The sequence below is a fragment of the Calypte anna genome, chromosome 2 (assembly GCF_003957555.1).
Source record: "Calypte anna isolate BGI_N300 chromosome 2, bCalAnn1_v1.p, whole genome shotgun sequence".
Taxonomy (NCBI): domain Eukaryota; kingdom Metazoa; phylum Chordata; class Aves; order Apodiformes; family Trochilidae; genus Calypte; species Calypte anna.
The window spans coordinates 43,298,743-43,315,696 of record NC_044245.1 but is presented as its reverse complement, the minus strand read 5'-3'; the positions used below and the strand labels follow the sequence as shown (position 1 = coordinate 43,315,696).

At 36.7% G+C, this 16,954-nt stretch overlaps 1 protein-coding gene across 1 annotated transcript in view; it reads left to right on the top strand.

Moving 5' to 3' along the window:
* The window catches only part of CUL1 (cullin 1), a 41,042-nt gene extending 24,088 nt beyond the window's left edge, over positions 1-16,954 (top strand). The window contains exons 8-22 of the mRNA XM_030445648.1: positions 1,791-1,953; positions 4,711-4,841; positions 6,099-6,206; positions 6,305-6,411; positions 7,300-7,348; positions 7,834-7,965; positions 8,501-8,618; positions 9,543-9,619; positions 10,418-10,549; positions 11,927-12,019; positions 13,291-13,338; positions 13,427-13,509; positions 13,915-14,020; positions 15,393-15,506; positions 16,312-16,954. Of these exons, the coding sequence (XP_030301508.1) occupies positions 1,791-1,953; positions 4,711-4,841; positions 6,099-6,206; positions 6,305-6,411; positions 7,300-7,348; positions 7,834-7,965; positions 8,501-8,618; positions 9,543-9,619; positions 10,418-10,549; positions 11,927-12,019; positions 13,291-13,338; positions 13,427-13,509; positions 13,915-14,020; positions 15,393-15,506; positions 16,312-16,392 (1,542 nt within the window). The 3' untranslated portion in view covers positions 16,393-16,954. The remainder of the gene's footprint in view (positions 1-1,790; positions 1,954-4,710; positions 4,842-6,098; positions 6,207-6,304; positions 6,412-7,299; positions 7,349-7,833; positions 7,966-8,500; positions 8,619-9,542; positions 9,620-10,417; positions 10,550-11,926; positions 12,020-13,290; positions 13,339-13,426; positions 13,510-13,914; positions 14,021-15,392; positions 15,507-16,311) is intronic.

Sequence of the window (16,954 nt, the reverse complement as noted above, 5' to 3'; positions counted from 1 at the left end):
ACATTGACTTCTAACTGGGGATAAATAACATTGCTAAATAAGAAACAACCAACATGTTGGAGCACCTTAGTGCACACCAGCCTAAGATTAGATATTAGCATGATATAGTAAAATTATGTTTGTTGCTTGTACAATACTCTGTGAAATCTTAATTAGAATTAGGAAATGTGTATGTAGTTACACAGGGCAGAGTTCTTGAATTTAGAAGGACTGTAAATTTTTCTTCTCAGGCCAGAACTCATGAGTAAAGCTGTCATGGCTTGATGTGCTGTAGGTAAAAAGGTCAGTATTTCTTAAGACTCCCTTGAAATCAAGTCTCAAGCTGTAACTTTGGACCTTTGTATTTAAACCAGTCAAAGATACTATTGTGTGAACTAATTATTTGGTTTTGAAATATGACTTTAAAAGGGAAAGGTAATTATAAGAGCACAAAAAATGAGAGAGTATAAACAAATTTGAAGTCAGAACAAGTGTTTATTTTCAGAAAGGAGCTCAAGGTGAGAGTTGACTGTTAACATTAAAAGTGGAGGTCTAAGGGAATTTTAGAAGCAGCATTAGAAGTGGCAGAGTTTCCTGAACTGCAGAAATACAGAAGTGATTAGACATAAGTAGTTCTTCTAGTCTGGTTCCAGTTTTCAATGCTAATCAGAAAGATTTGCTGCAATTTGCTGTCATTAAGGAAGCTGATTGTTATTTCTTACTGGTAAGAAACTGGCAAGCACTCTGAAGCATGAGCTTATATCCTGTCCCAAACTTGATTTTCTTTCCCATATTTTAACCTGGACTAGTTTAACTCTAGGAGAGGGTAATTCAGGATTATTTCTCAAGAGCCAAGTGCAAAATTAGTACTGAAATGAGCGAATGTAGCGGTGGCAGAGATTATTTAAAGCTGTCTGTGTATGACACAGTGAACTTAAAGTCAGGGGGTTTTTTTGGTGTTGTCCATGCATGGTGTTTCATGCATAGTTGATATTCCAAAATACTAGGAAAATGCATCAATTTCATTTGCTTTTCTTGGTGAATTTATTAATTTAAATAATTTGGAATGAGTGACAAGGGGATATAGGCACTTTAATCCTACTATTGTGCTGTAATTAGAGGTGACTTGTAAAGCAAACCTTTAACATTTTTGCAAATACAGTAGAAAACTTGTTTATACAACTTTAATTTTACATTTTGGCATAGGTACTCTTCTTTGAGTGAAATTTAAAATATTGGCTTGCTAGGAAGGTACATGTATGTAGCGTTTAATATGCCAAATTAAATGGTAGTATAATTTAAATGACAGTGGATGATCAGGAGGCTTCTCTGTGTAAGAATGCAGCTGAAAACATTCAAATAAAATTATCATGGGCATACTATATTGTAGTTTTCTGCCTTTTAGTTTTGTAGAGGCATGAAATGCATTCATGTTTATCTTAAAACTACCTGTGTAGTTGGAAAGCTTGCTGATGCTAAAACTGCCAGCACCTCCTTTAAGCAGCTTTCTTTCTGACAGCAGAAGTTTCTGTCTGTTAACTTCTTGTTCTGAAGCAATGGGAAAACAATCTTGCTTTTACTTTCTACCCATTTTAACAGTATCTGCTATTGTCAACATAAACATAGATTCCCAGAAAATAACATCTTAAGTGGGTTGATTGTAACATTGCATTAGTGAGAGGTTTGCTTTTTTATGCTTATTTGTTTTTGTTGTTTTCTGGATGAGTTTACAAAATAGTAATCTGGTTTCTGCTGCTGGATTTCTATGCTGCTTTCCATACAGGTTTCTTGATAATCTCTTTGTTCTGTAGGCTGAAGCTCGCCTCCTGGAAGAACAGCGTAGAGTTCAGGTGTATCTACATGAGAGCACCCAAGATGAGTTAGCACGAAAATGTGAGCAAGTACTTATTGAAAAACACCTGGAAATATTTCACACAGAGTTCCAGAATTTGTTGGATGCTGACAAAAATGAAGGTAAGGAAATTCAAATATTGGTTTTAGACTTTCAGCTCATCCCTGATGATTTGAGTAATGTAAATTCTGGTGATAGCTAAATGTGATTTGTTCAAGAATTAGAGAGAAGACAGAAATTAACCTGATTGACAAGCAACTTTTAACTAAATTGGGGTGGCTGAGGATATTGCCTTCAAGAAGCCTATTCTGATTCCAGGTATTAAGGCAAAACAGTGCTACTTATTTTGGTTTCTCTTAGTATGTCTGGAGGAGCTTTGAGAGCACTCAGGCTCTCAAGCTGAAGCTTGAAAGAAAAAGTTGCGAGACAAATAACAGTCTTACCAGCTAACACTTTAATCCATGGATCTGAGCCAGCAGTGAGAATTTTAAAATCCAAATTGTCTACAAGTATATATAGGAAATGTTAAATAGAAGCAAATAAGGAGGTTCTAAAATACAGGACATAAAATACATAAAACTGTATATAGAGCATCAAGAAAGGGTGGAAATTATTACTTGATAAGGCAATTTCAGCTGTGAAATTGAGTCTTAAGTGGAGGGACACTACAGCAAAGCACCAGCATGAAGAAAGCTGGTCAGTATTCAAGGATTGCCAGTGTGTCCCAACAAAGAGGAAGGTGGACAAGAATGCCAGGAGGCTTACATAGGTGAACAAAGAGCTCCTGCATACTCTTAGATGTAGAAAGTCTACAGAGGGTGGAAGCAAGAACAGACAGCCTGGGAGGGATACAGAGAAGTTGTCCTAGCATAAGCTAAAGCCCAGATAGAATTAAATCTCTACTGGAACATCAAAGGTAATAAGAAACAGTTCTACAGATGAATCAGTGATGAAATGAAGACTAGGGAAAAAGCGAACCCTCTCCAGAAGGAAGCAGGAGACCTGATCATGAGGGATATGGAGAAGGCTGAGGTACTTAATGACTTTTTTGGCTCTGAGCCCAGCAAGGGCTCTGTCCACATAATCCAAGTTACAGAAGGCAAAGGTAGGGACCGGGAGAAGTAGGATCCACCCATTGTCGAATATGACCAGGTTTGAGACCATCTAAAGAATCTGAAAGTTCACAAATCTGTGGGACCTGACAAGATCCATCCACAGCTCCTGAGAGCACTGGCAGATGAAGTTGCAATGCCATTTTTATTATATTTGAGAAGGCTTGGCAGTGTGGTGAAGTTCCCACTGACTGGAAAAGGGGAAACATAATCCCCATTTTCAGAAAGGGAAAAAAGGAAGACTTAGGGAACTATGGACCAGTCAGTCTCACCTCTGCTTGGCAAGATTATGGAGTAGATCCTTCTGAAGGTTCTGCTAAGGCACATGGAAAATGTGAAGGTGGTATTTGGTAAGCAACATGGCTCATCAGGAGCAAATCATGCCTGACAAATTTAGTGGCCTTTTATGATAGAGTCACAGGATTGGTGAACAAGGGAATAGCAGCTGATGTGAGCTACTTGGACTTGTGTAAAGTGTTAGCCACTGTCTTGCACAATGTCCTGGTCTCTTTATTGGAAGGCTGTGTGATGGATGGACCACTTGGTGGATAAGGCTGGTTGGTCATACTCAGAGTCAATAGCTAGATGTCTGAATGGAGGCAAGTGATGAGTGCCATTTCTCAGGGCTGATATTGGGACCATTGCTGTTTAACATCTTTGTCAGAGACAAGGATGGGCAGAGAATGGATTGAGAACAGCACTAAGGAGAAGGGTTTGCTGGGGGTGTGGGTTAACAAGAAGCTCCACGTGACCAGCAAGGTGCTCGCAGCCCAGAAAGCCAACCATGTCCTGGGCTGCATCAAAAGAAGTGTGGCCAGCCTTATTAAAGTTTGTGGGTTTTTTCCTTTTTGTTAAAAAAGAGTTCTGCACTCATGAAGTACAAAGTATCAGCCCTGTTGAAAATTAATTAAAAAACCCTCTTTAGTAAGAGACTGTGAAAATTACTAATTAATTTCGGAAAGCCTTGGCTGAAAATCGGTGAGATTTTAGTATGAAGCTTTAATATATGCGAAATTGTCATATTTATTTTTATCTTTGGTTTTGTTCCAAATACTTTTCAGAATCTTTTCTTTCCTTGAGATACAATTATTTAAACTGGCAATCATGTTTTCTTAAAAAGCCGACTATACTGGTAGTGCTTTATTGGAGGAGATTTGGTTTATGTTTCAGTGTATCTGCTAAGGTTTTATCAATACTTCAAATTTTTGCCTTAAATTTCCAGCTGTTACCACTGATGATGCCCCAAGTAGAAGTGTAAATATACAAAAGGCTACAAGTGGTGTTAGATCTCTGAGACTTGTTCAGAATAGGATTATTAAAGACAGTGGTCAGCTGTAGAATGTTGTACTCTTGGCATGGGCAGCAGTAATGACAGTCCAAATTCATGGTAATGCTTCAAAACTTCATCTAAATAAGAGTGCTTTAACTCCATTTTTTAAAATCATTGCACCTCTTTAAATTATGAAAACTAGAAATCAGTAGTTAATATACTTCTGTAATTTAAGTTTCTTTTTCTTCTTGAGTTTTTTGTGGCATTGTGAAGGTAAAACAGATCTTAGTATTTAAGAAGTTGTTTTCTCTTTAACCTTTCCAATTTAATTTGAAATTCTGCTACACTTATAATTTTTGCTATGTTTTTTCCCTGGCTTTTTACAGGAGCACCTGTGTTACAAAAACACATTTTTGTTAATGAATGATGTTTAGCTCCAAATTGGAGTCATAGATTGTACAAATGGAAGATGTTTTGGGTTGTGTTTTTTTTTCCAGACTTGGGACGCATGTATAACCTTGTATCTCGAATCCAGGATGGCCTTGGAGAGCTGAAAAAACTTTTGGAAACTCACATTCATAATCAGGGTCTAGCTGCAATTGAAAAATGTGGAGAAGCTGCTCTAAATGCAAGTATCATGTCAAAATAAGTCTGTGTGTAGTTCCTGCTAGTTTTCTATTAGAGAAGGGTGAATGCTTCCTCATATCATTTCCAGTTAGCTTATGTTTTTCATCTCACTAATTCAGATTTTTGAGGACTGGGCAATTATCAAATGTTGATAGTCTGATTAAAACAAATCACATGACTGTGTTACTAGGAACTTGAGTTTCTTTGTTTTTCTTTTTGAGCTTTCCATTCTGAGTTATTGCTCTCTGTTGGGGTGAACCTGAAGCTTTAGGGAAAGCTCACTGTGCAAGTGCAGCGTCCTACACTTATGGATACATCTGAAATCCCAGCTTAAAGAAGCACAGTCCAATGGACTGTGTTTTATTTCATCATCTTAAATACTACTGACTTGGATGGGTCTGTTTGGAGGAAGTTTCTCTTGGTTTTAGGTTTTTTTTGTGAATGGCTTTTCTATATGGAAAAGCATCAGAAATAAAAGGAAGAGAACTGAAATCATTGGAGAAGTGACAGTATAAGGAGCAGGTCAGATCTTGTGCAACACTGTGGTTGTTTAACCACACAATTTTGGTGATGGTTCACTTTTTTCTGTCATTCTACTGATTTTGTCAGCCTTGGTCATGTGCCCTTTCAGAGTTGTGATTTGCAAAGAAAAGACAGGCTTTTTACTCTGTAGACAGCTGCCCTATCTGCGTGGTGTTTTAGTTGCCTTTTCATGTTCCTACTTTGACTCCACCTTTACTGAAATGCAGAACTCAGTAGTTGCACACAGGACTCAGTCTGTAATTGCTTAATGCTTACTGGCATTGGGCTGCCACTAAGCATTGAGTGGATAATTTTTAAAAGCTATCATGAATGATGGAGCTCTCTGTACTGTTGTACCTATGTGCAATACATGTGTTACTACATCAGAGAGGATTTTCAAGGGTTTCTTCTATAGCAACTGGCATTTTATGATTGTCCAGCTCTCTGGGGTCTTACTTGAATTCAGCTTGTGTCTTTGAAAATGTCCTTGAAAATGTTTGAAACAGCTGAGTAAAGTGGTTTTGTCCTCTTTTGTACTCATACACTGTAGTACATTCTGCACTGTGGTTACTGTAAGTGAAAGCTTATGCTAATGTAAGTAAGTGTTGGACCTAAACTAGTCTAGATACCTTTAAAATATTTCTAATACTTTGTAGATTTTCTGAGTGGTTCTGTTTTGGAGGAAGTAGAAAGCAGAAAGTCAACAGGTTGTAAAAATAATCTCTCCTCATTGCAGGATCCAAAAATGTATGTACAGACAGTGTTGGATGTCCATAAGAAATACAATGCTTTAGTCATGTCTGCATTCAACAATGATGCTGGCTTTGTGGCTGCATTAGACAAAGTGAGTATAGGTAGTGGCAAACAGTGAACTTTTTTTTTTTTTTTTACTCCTTCAAGTGTGTTGTGTCCCAAAATTTCACTATCTTTTGTGATTTATAGGCTTGTGGTCGATTTATAAATAATAATGCAGTGACAAAAATGGCTCAATCATCCAGTAAATCTCCAGAGCTACTGGCACGATACTGTGACTCTTTACTGAAGAAAAGGTATGTCATCAGAGAGAGATGATTATTTCAGGTCTACATTTATTTGAAAGGTTTTAGTATATGAAGTTTTGTATTGCATCTTCAGAAACAGAAATTAATGTTTAAAGAAAAAATAATTATACACAACTTTAAATTAAAAAATACCTATAGGACCATTCCTAAAGATAATATGAATGATTAGATGAAGAGGGAAGTAATACAAGATCTAAACACTTTCTTTCCTTATAGGAAACTAAGTTAGTTTGTTTGGGTTTGGTTTTTTGTTGTTTGTTTTTTGGGTTTTTTTTTTTGTGGTGGTGGTTGTTGGTTTTTTGTTTTGAGGGGTTTTTTTGGTTTTTTGTGTGTTGTTTCTGTTCGTTTTTAAATGGAATACTTTTCCCTTCCCCATCCCCTCCTTCCTTTAGCAAAGCTTTTATTTTGTCCTTTATAAATAGGAGCCTTCTGCACGTTAGACTTAGTGGTGTGTCTGATGGACAAGCATGATGTGGAGGAAAACAATGTGATGCCACCTGAGCTCTCACCCAGTCAGGACCCAGCTTTTTGAGCTTTTTTCTTTTCACTGCAGTAAGATAAGAAATGAAGATAGCATTTAGCAGCAGAAAAAAAGGACAGAAAAGAGAGATAAATGTTTAAGCCCCTAAGTCCTGAGAAGTAACAGGCTCTCAGGAAACCCCTAACAATTCATGATCCAGGAATCAGCCTGTTGCTTAAAAATCCCATACTTCAGAATTGCTTACATGTGGAATAGTGTTCATTTCATTACACTGTTTTCTCTCTAAAGAGTCTTTGATCTGTGTTCCTTTGTTTATGGAATTTCCATATACATCCATATGTTGTATTAATTCAGCAGTTTTGGACCTCACTAAAAATACACTTCTTTAATTGCAGCTCAAAGAATCCAGAAGAAGCAGAATTGGAAGATACACTCAATCAAGTGGTAAGATATATACAAATACATTCCTTTCTGTGTAAACTTTGAAATACTGAACCTTAATATTTCATCTTTTTGTTAATAAACTTAATCTCTGTGTAGCTTGTTGGTTGTATCTATTTTTTTTTTAATTAAAATTTAAAAAAAGCCCTTTACAGCAGATTTAGGAATGGCTAAATTGAGTGTATACTTTTACTTCATTTTTATATACACAAATATATAAATTCTACAGTATATTTATATATAATTGCATATAAGCACTCTACATAGTCGGTAGATATAGAATATACAGTTTGTCTTTAAAATACTGTCCACATTTAAGGCAAATAAACACCATCACTCCCACTCTCCAAAAAACAAAAAATCCTGTCCTTAAAATTTTAGTGCAAATGAAATAGCTACTGCTACAGCTTTTTTGAGACAAATGCTTGATTTATTTTTTTTTTAATTTTTTTTTTCAATTTTTTTACAAATTCTCCTTTTTTTTCCAGATGGTTGTCTTCAAGTACATTGAGGATAAAGATGTATTCCAAAAATTTTATGCTAAAATGCTGGCAAAAAGGCTTGTACATCAGAACAGCGCTAGTGATGATGCTGAGGCAAGCATGATCTCTAAACTAAAAGTGAGTATTTGGCTGTCCCATGTCCTACCATAGTTCAGGTGTGCCTTGGAAAGCATTGATGCATGTCCTTTCATTTCATTCTTTTATATAGAATAGAAAAATACACAAACTAGGTCTTTTTTGTTTTGGGTTTTTTTTTCAACATCAGCTTGTGCATGTCTGTCCAGAGTATTTCAGGTAGTTAAGCTTAATTATTCTTACCCAAATGATTGACATGGATATAATTATCCAAGGGAATGACTGCTGAGAAGTAGCTTAATTTCATTAATTGTTGTTTATTCAGGGTCAGGCAAAATATGATCTGATACACTTTTAGTAGTCTGTTTCATTGTCTGTGTTGCTTCAGTTTTAAGCAAAATTTTCTTCAAACATTTATTACAGTTAACACAACTAGTTGGGATCAGTATCTTGAGTAAGGAAAATGCTGAAGTTTCTACATCTTCTTTTTAAAAAAACAAGCTCTAATACTTTGTTATTCTCATTTTCCAATGTTGAAAATGTGTCTTGCTGACATATCTGTGCTTCTGAAATACAGCAAGCTTGTGGTTTTGAGTATACCTCCAAGCTGCAGCGGATGTTCCAAGATATTGGTGTCAGCAAGGACTTGAATGAGCAATTCAAAAAGCACCTGACCAATTCAGAACCCTTAGATTGTAAGTAATATGTTTACCTAAGTTACTGTTGAGTACTTCAGCTTCCTCTTCTAACTATGAGGAAAATACTTGATTTAGACATCATACTCCCAGCAGTTAGAGTCAGTACTATTTTATCCAAGATAAGTAGGATTTTAAATTAGTCCTTTAGGTCTGTAATTCATCTTCTAATAGCAATTTGTATTTTCTGTTATGGGTAGCTTCCTCCTGATTTTGCAGCTCATGTTTAGGTATGTAATTAAATAAAGGAAAATTCTGTTGGCTTTTTGGTTTTGGGGTGGTTTTTATTTTTTTGTTGGAAAGATGTTTTTCTTCCAACAGCTCTTATTTTGAGCACAACATGGCTTAAGTTCATACTCGTTTAAAAGTATAAAGAAAAAGAGGATGTGGTTTAGATTGTTAGCCACTTTTTTATAAAGTTACATTCTTTTCATTGAAGCACATTAAAATGAAAGAATTGATAATTATTTTTCAGTTACATTTACAGTTGTCTATTGTTGTGCTTACATTTTACTTTTTTTTTTATACTGACTTGCCCCAAATGCCTTGCAAGTATAAATGCCAAATGTCTCTTCTTACTGTTGTGTACTGTGGAATTTTAGTTACACATAAAGGCTTACAACTTTTACACTTGCATGTTAAGAGAAATTTGTTTTAGGGGTAGAAACAAGATAATAACTTGTACAAATGAAAGAAAATTGACTGTCACAGTAAATCTAGAGCTCTCCAGATACAGCAGCATCTTAGATGAATTGCTTTGCTTTATGATCTGAATAAAAAGTACTGCTTAATAATTTTAGATTGTGTTAGTTTGAGCAAAAGGCAGGACCATTTCTTGTTTGTGTTAGAACTGGGACTGTGTGTTTGAAGCAATACTGCAAACAAGCAGCATAATGCAACTCAGACTCTTCATCTCTCTTCCAGTGGATTTCAGCATCCAAGTGCTGAGTTCTGGATCGTGGCCATTCCAGCAGTCGTGCACGTTTGCTCTGCCATCTGAGGTGAGGCGCTGGCACTTGGTTCATCCCAGTGTTGGAATGATCATGTGAAAAATTGGCTTGCAAGTCTGGTGTCTCCTCCTGTTTGTTCGTTTGTTTTTTTTGTGAGGAGTGGAAGTGTCTCTTGTGTTTATCTATTTGGCTGGAGGGTATTTGGAGCAAAATAAGTGAGTGAGGTGGTAGGAGGGGACTTGGTGAAATACAGAACTGTTTTCTCCCATGAAGAGACACGGGTTAGTGAATCTTTTGTCAGAATGTTCAACAAGTAACTGAAGCAAATCTTTGATAGTCTATTTTTCCATGTATACATTTATGCCCTTGCTTGGACTCTGTCCAGTTCAAGTATTTAGATAATAATTAGTTTTCTAGTTGTTAGTTTTCAGGTTAAGTTTTTAGTTAATTTGTTATTTAGTTAATTAAGTAATATTTTAAATTTAGTTTTTGAGTGCTTATCCAGAACAGACAAGACATGGATACTTAATATGAGAAAGAAGTGTAACTGCTGTTACCTGGAGGATGAAGGTGGCTAAAAGAAATCATAGAATTGGCTGGGTTGGAAGGGACCTCAGAGATCATCAAGTCCAACCCATTGCTTAATTGTATCATGACAGGAAGCAGAAACTTAAATTTTTGTTTAGGTTGGTATTGTTAATGACATTTCAAAGGAGCAGCTTGTAACAGAGGAAAATTTTCCACCAGTGATCTGATTTGATTCTCCTTTATTGGTGCCACAGCGTGATCAAGGAAGGGCATTTACCCCAAGAATAAATTTTCTTACTTAGTGTTGCTGTTTTTATACAGCTAGAACGGAGCTATCAGAGATTTACTGCATTTTATGCCAGTCGACATAGTGGAAGAAAATTAACGTGGTTGTATCAGCTGTCCAAAGGAGAACTGGTTACCAACTGCTTCAAAAATAGATACACGTTACAGGTAAGAATAGCATCATCCTACAGAAACATTTGGTGATGTTTGCATTCATAAGACTGGATGCAGCTGATCACTTAAAAGACATCTCTTTCTCTGCTCCACTGTTCTCTCTGCTCTTGTTTTCCGGATGGGCTGATTGGTCTCTTTTACTTTTCATTTGGAGATAATTGCTTTTCCTGACTTTAAAGGACCATTGTGCAGATAAGCATGTTTAAAATGATGAAGGGGGTAGCTGTTGAAGTAGAGGAATTCATGTGAATACCTATGCTTGCACAAATGGTATTTTATGACTCGAATGGTATTTTATTTGTATGCCAGAATTTTTATGTGTGTAATGATGAATCACAAATATTTAAAATCATTTAGTTCCTTAACTGGGGGACTTGTGTGCACACTCGTGTATACACACAGTGCTACTACTTAACCATGTATACTGCTTTAGCTATTATTTGTGATGTTCACATGCATTCGTTAGCCTTATTCCTGTGAATAGTGCTGCTTTTTTTTAAGCAAAGCACAGATGCAAGACCTAATAGCTGCAGATCTGTGTATTACTGAAGTGAAGATAAATGTTAGCCTTACCCAGGTGGTTGTTGGTGTTTAATAGAATATGCTAATATGTTTAAGAGAACCTTTATAATATGTTTATTTACTGTACTGATACTGAAGTTCTGTGTTTGAAAGAAAACTGACTTGAAAAGGAAATACATTACTTGTGGTTTAAACAGGTGTTGAACTGCATTGTGTGAGGCAATTTCAACCTCTTTGCCTAAGTTCTGGTGTGTCTTTCACTTTCTTGTCTGCCTTCTCTTAAAAAGTAGAGCAGGAGCGTTCACAACAGTGAGAAATAAAAATGTAATTGCAGACTCTGAAAATAAACGTATGTTAACCCTTTAGTAATAGATGTGAATACACCACTGATAGCTGACCTGTTTATAAACTTGATTTCATTGTTCTGCTGGAGTTGGGAGGGTTGTGAGGATGAATTCAGTAGTCGGTGTAGGTTTTAATGAAGATTAAGAATCAGAGAATGATGTAGGAAAATAATTTGGAATTACATTAGCAAGTAGAAAGGTGTGGCTTTGACACTATAATAGAAGATTTGATTAAGTGTCTGCAGCTAGTTAAATGGCCATAATCTTAGGGCTTATGTTTAGATAATGCTGGAGGGTAGAGTTCTGATTGTCTAAGTAACATCAGGTTTTTTTGTACTGTGAAACAATTAGCACTAGCTGGGCTATTCTCTGTTGTCCAAATATTCTACTGTATGTGTTTAACTGGTGAATTCTGAGCTGTTCCAATTCAGAAAGTATGCTTGTTCATTCTCATTTTCTGGTTTTCCCCCTCCCCCCCTTCATTCTCTTTTTTTCAATCTGTTAGGCATCCACATTCCAGATGGCGATTTTACTGCAGTACAACACAGAAGATGCCTATACTGTGCAGCAGCTGACTGACAGTACCCAAATAAAAATGGTAGACACTTTGTACATTTTATCACACTCCAGTGAACAAGTCTTTTGGTCTTCAGGGCTCTTCCTGCTATCATAAGAAACTGAAATTAGACATGCTTGAAGCCAGGGTTGGTCTTATCCTGAAGGAGACAGATGTGCTCCATTCTTGGTCAACTTACTTTTCTGGTTTGTTCTCCTGTAGTCATAACTGCCTAGTCTTCTGATGGATCTGGTGTGTTTATGTCTAGCTTCCTGCTGATTTTTCAGTATTTCATTATGTACATTTTAATATTAAAAGACAACATTCTAGGAAAAACAGTATTTTTCCCTAAATGACTGATCTGCGCATCAGTTCTTTACATCTCAAGGGTTATATACATGAACACAGTGAAATCTGTCTCTTTTTTGTCTCTTTCTTGTGGAAAAGGTTTTTTTCTTTTTTTTTTTTTTTTCCCAAGTAGACTTTATGGCCTACAGTTTATTTGGCATCTGTATCTTTTACTAGTAGGTCTGAATCAAGGCTGATAGGAATACTGGGAAGTTAGGCAATTCGTAGTCAGTAAGATCTTCACTTTGAGAAAAGCTTATCTAGAAAGTTACTGATGATGATAGTTTACAGCAAACCCAGAAGTTTTATGGATTTGCCTTTTTTAGGTACACTTATTTGCCTATATATATGAAATAAATATTTAGTTGGATTAAATAAATTATGGTTAGACCAGAATAAAACTCTATACAGCTGGAAACTAACTGCATGAAACCCAGAATATTTCCCCTGTGATAAAATAGCAGCTTTGCTGTCCTGCACAGAACACTAACAATAGCATAGCCATCTGGGAGACTGACCAGCAGCAGTAACCAAAACCAATTCCTGTGTAAGCAAGAAAAGAAAAACTTGCTAATCAGAAAGCAGAAGGGACTTGTTTCTGAGGTTTAAGCTTGCCATGGTATCTACATTTGCATGGTTTGCAGAAAAATGATTTCTAGCACTTGCAAACTGGCTCGCAGAATAGCTTCTAAAACAGCAACTGGAAAGTTTTGTAGTTTGGAATTAATATTCCTCAAGAATTTTGTGTTACTTGCCCACAATAAATTGCAAATAAAGAAATTACTACATTTAGTTTACATTTTATTACATTTTATTTATGTGAACTGCATTTTTACTGCCTTTTTTTTAACACTCATTTTGGATTGTTCTGCACCAGTTCTTACTGTACATTTGTGTATTCTTGTTGAAGTGTTTTTGGTCAGAGATAGGTGATGCCTACACTAATTTTTTCTGTAATTTTGTAGGATATCTTGGCACAAGTTCTACAGATACTGTTGAAATCAAAATTGCTTGTAAGTACTCTTGCTTTTTTTCTGACCTGCCTAACATTCAGCAAAAGTATTTAATGAATATTCATTTTATTTAATTTATTTTTTGTAGGTTTTGGAAGATGAAAATGCTAATGTTGATGAAGTGGAGTTAAAACCAGATACCTTAATAAAACTGTATCTTGGTTATAAAAAGTAAGTAAAAACTTAAGCAGCATACATCAACGTTAGCCTTCTCCTGCTCTGCTTTCAGAATATGAATAAAACCTAATATACCTGGGTTGAAAGCTCCAGGGTTCAAGTTCCAACTCAAATAAAGATCCAGCATGTATCACTTCTAAAGGAGGGGTTGGCTAGTAGGGAGAATGGGTAAGATTTCAGCTATTTGACTTTTTGTCATGAAGTCTGTCAAGGCCTGGTTTTATTTTTAAAATATCCTTTTTGTTCCTTGATTCTTGGCTGATTTAGACAAAGTCTCTTTTTGTAAAGTAATTGTAGTAGCATGGTTTCTGTTTTGCAGTTCTGTCTTGATTTTTCTTTTTGCTGTTTGTTTTTTAAACAGGCTAATTGCTTTATTAACTTATGTTTTTTTCTTTACAGTAAAAAATTAAGGGTAAACATCAATGTGCCAATGAAGACTGAACAGAAGCAGGAGCAAGAAACTACACACAAAAATATAGAGGAAGATAGGAAACTACTGATTCAGGTGACTTGTATTGCAGAATGCTACCATGCTATAAATTTAGAATTACAGCTTTGTTAGCCTTTAATGAAACTTACTGTGGGATATTCTTAATTTTTATTAAAAGACACAATGCTGTTGTAGTGCACTGTGTTAGAACAGACGTTTTTACAGTAATGTTAAAGGTGATTGGAGTATGCAATAGAAAATGTAGAAAGGTATGAAAGGACATTGTTCTGCACATGAACATCCTGTTGATGAGTGCTTGGGTTCTATGGATGCACACATTCACCAGACCTCTGATAGTAAAACCTATCTAGTATAAACTTAACCATGTGTTTTTTTCAGTTCATTTGGAATCCACTTGAAAAGCAAAGGTGAAGGAAATACAAATATACTACTTAGAGTGTCACAGTAAAGTTAAAACATACAAAGAAGGCTTTCTGTTATTTAAGTATGCGTAGAATCATTAAGGTTGGAAAAGATGTTCAAGATTAACAAATCCAACTGTAATACAGCTACCACAACCACCAAACCGTATCCTGAAGTGCCACATCTAAACAGTTCTTGGACATCTCCAGGGATGGAAACTCCATCACCTCCCTGGGCAGCCAATTCCAGTGCCTTGCCAGTCTTTCAGTAAAGAAATTTTACCAAATATCCAACTTAAACCTCCCCTGACACAACTTAAACCCATTTCCTCTCATCCTATCACTAGTTACTGGGGAGAAGAGACCAACACCAGCCTCTCTACAACTTCCCTTCAGGTAGTTATAGAGAGCAGTAAGATCTCACTCTGAGACTTGTCTTCTTCAGACTAAATAACCCCAGTTCCCTCAGTCGTTTCTCATATGACATGTCCTCCAAACCCCTCACCAGCCTCATAGCTCTTCTCTGGACACACTTGAGGACCTTAACATCTTTCTTATGTTGTGGTGCCCAGAACTGAACACAATACTCAAAGCTGTGGCCTCACCAGGGCTTTAGTACAGGGGCACAATCACTTCCCTACTCCTGCTGGACACACTTTTTGATACAGACCAGGATGCTGTTAGCCCTGGGCACACTGTTGGCTCATGTTCAGCCATCCATCCACCGGTTTTCACCTTGCTCTACCTATCAGTTGGTGCTATAGTTAGGACTGACCAGAAGCAGAACAGTTCTTGCAAATCACGTATCAAAAAAGATTTAGGATGTCTGTATGCTATGGAGAATCTGAGTTCTTAAAGTCTCTGTGTGTAGTTGATACTTGTAGGCATGCTTCTTCCCCTCTGGTGCTCAGGTTTGCTGTGATGGTGCATGTGTGCTAGCACAGATCAGGTAGGAAGTAAAATGCCTTTATGCAGAAACTAAAGTAATTTGCTTTTAAGCATGTCTTTCTGACTTTGCTGTTCAGGCTGCTATTGTGAGAATCATGAAAATGAGGAAAGTTTTAAAACACCAGCAACTGCTTGGAGAAGTACTAACACAGCTGTCTTCAAGGTTCAAGCCACGAGTTCCAGTAATTAAGGTATGCAAGAACCTCATTTCTGCACTGTATTCCGGGAGGTGGTGAGGATATATATTGATTAAAAATACATGCTTCTGAATTAAAAGGGGGAAGGAAGAGGATGGAAGGGCTAAGGATGGGTTTTTTGAGTTGTAAATAGGTAGGAAATATTTTTAAAGTAAATATTGTATTTCTCATATGGTAGTATGCATGTTTTGTATTGTTAGCAGTGGTACAATAGCAGCTTCATTGCATCTTTTCACACCAGTGACAGCTTTACAGCAACCTCTGCTCCAGGCTTACCTCCTGTTTCTGCTCTTCCAGGTGGTGGCAGTACCACTTGCCTGTGGGCCAGCTCAGTAGAACAGTTTGCTCATCTCTTCCAGAATAAAAATGTTGGGGCATTGTATTTTATAAGCTTCCCCATCAGTTTGTTTAGTGGTCCCACCAATGGTTTTTATGTCTACAGCTAAGGGGTAGGTGGAGCAAAAAACAGGCAGTGAAGGGCAGTTGTAAAGTGACAGCAGTGCTGGAAGATGCACTCTGTCAAGTCACAAAGCAGGCAGTTACTTACTGCAGCTGCTACCTTTAGTAACACTATAGTAAGCACTCTGCATCTTCGATTAACTCTGTCGTCTTACTATGAAGTTGCTCAGCATACTGATGGTTGGTATCTCTCCCATGGAATGACATCAAAGAAGCACAATTCAGCTTAGAGGATTAGCATCTACTTGGCATGGCCCAGTGGCCAAAATAGTTCAGTTTGTATCAGCCCCAAAGAGCTTTCCTGCCAGTGTTCCACCACTGACATTCGTTTCTCCCACAGAAATGCATCGACATTCTGATAGAGAAGGAGTATTTGGAACGTGTAGATGGTGAGAAGGACACCTACAGTTACTTGGCTTAACATTTTTATTAGCAATTACTTGACTGTGTGACACTCGACAAAATAGGTATGTGATGGAAAGAATGAAAGCAACAGAACTTCATAGCAGCCACCCTGCTGCCATTTGGACCTCCCTTTTTAATAACTGAGACCAGGACTCCCATCAGCCAGTCTCAGATTTACATCAGAACTGCTCAGGATTGATACATTTCAAGTATGTAAATATGGACACCAATGCCATTTAACCTAATTTAAGAACAGAAAGGAATCAAACCCTTCTCCTTTAAGGGTTGCATGCTACTGCATTTAAATCAATACATTGGCTATATGATAAACAGCTGCCATCACAGGCAGCACTTATAAATGTTGGCAGCACTTTGAGAGCGAGTCTGAATGGAGTCTGAATGTGTAATCTGCTATGAAAAACCATTTGTATAGTGTGTTTCATTTTTTAATGTGTGATAAAAAACAACAAACGAACAAAAAATTAAAAGATTTCTGTACAAGTTGCATTTGGTTTTATTGTTTTAAGTTTCATGACTTATCTTTCTAAATGTAAATAAAAGGTATAATGGTAATGAAA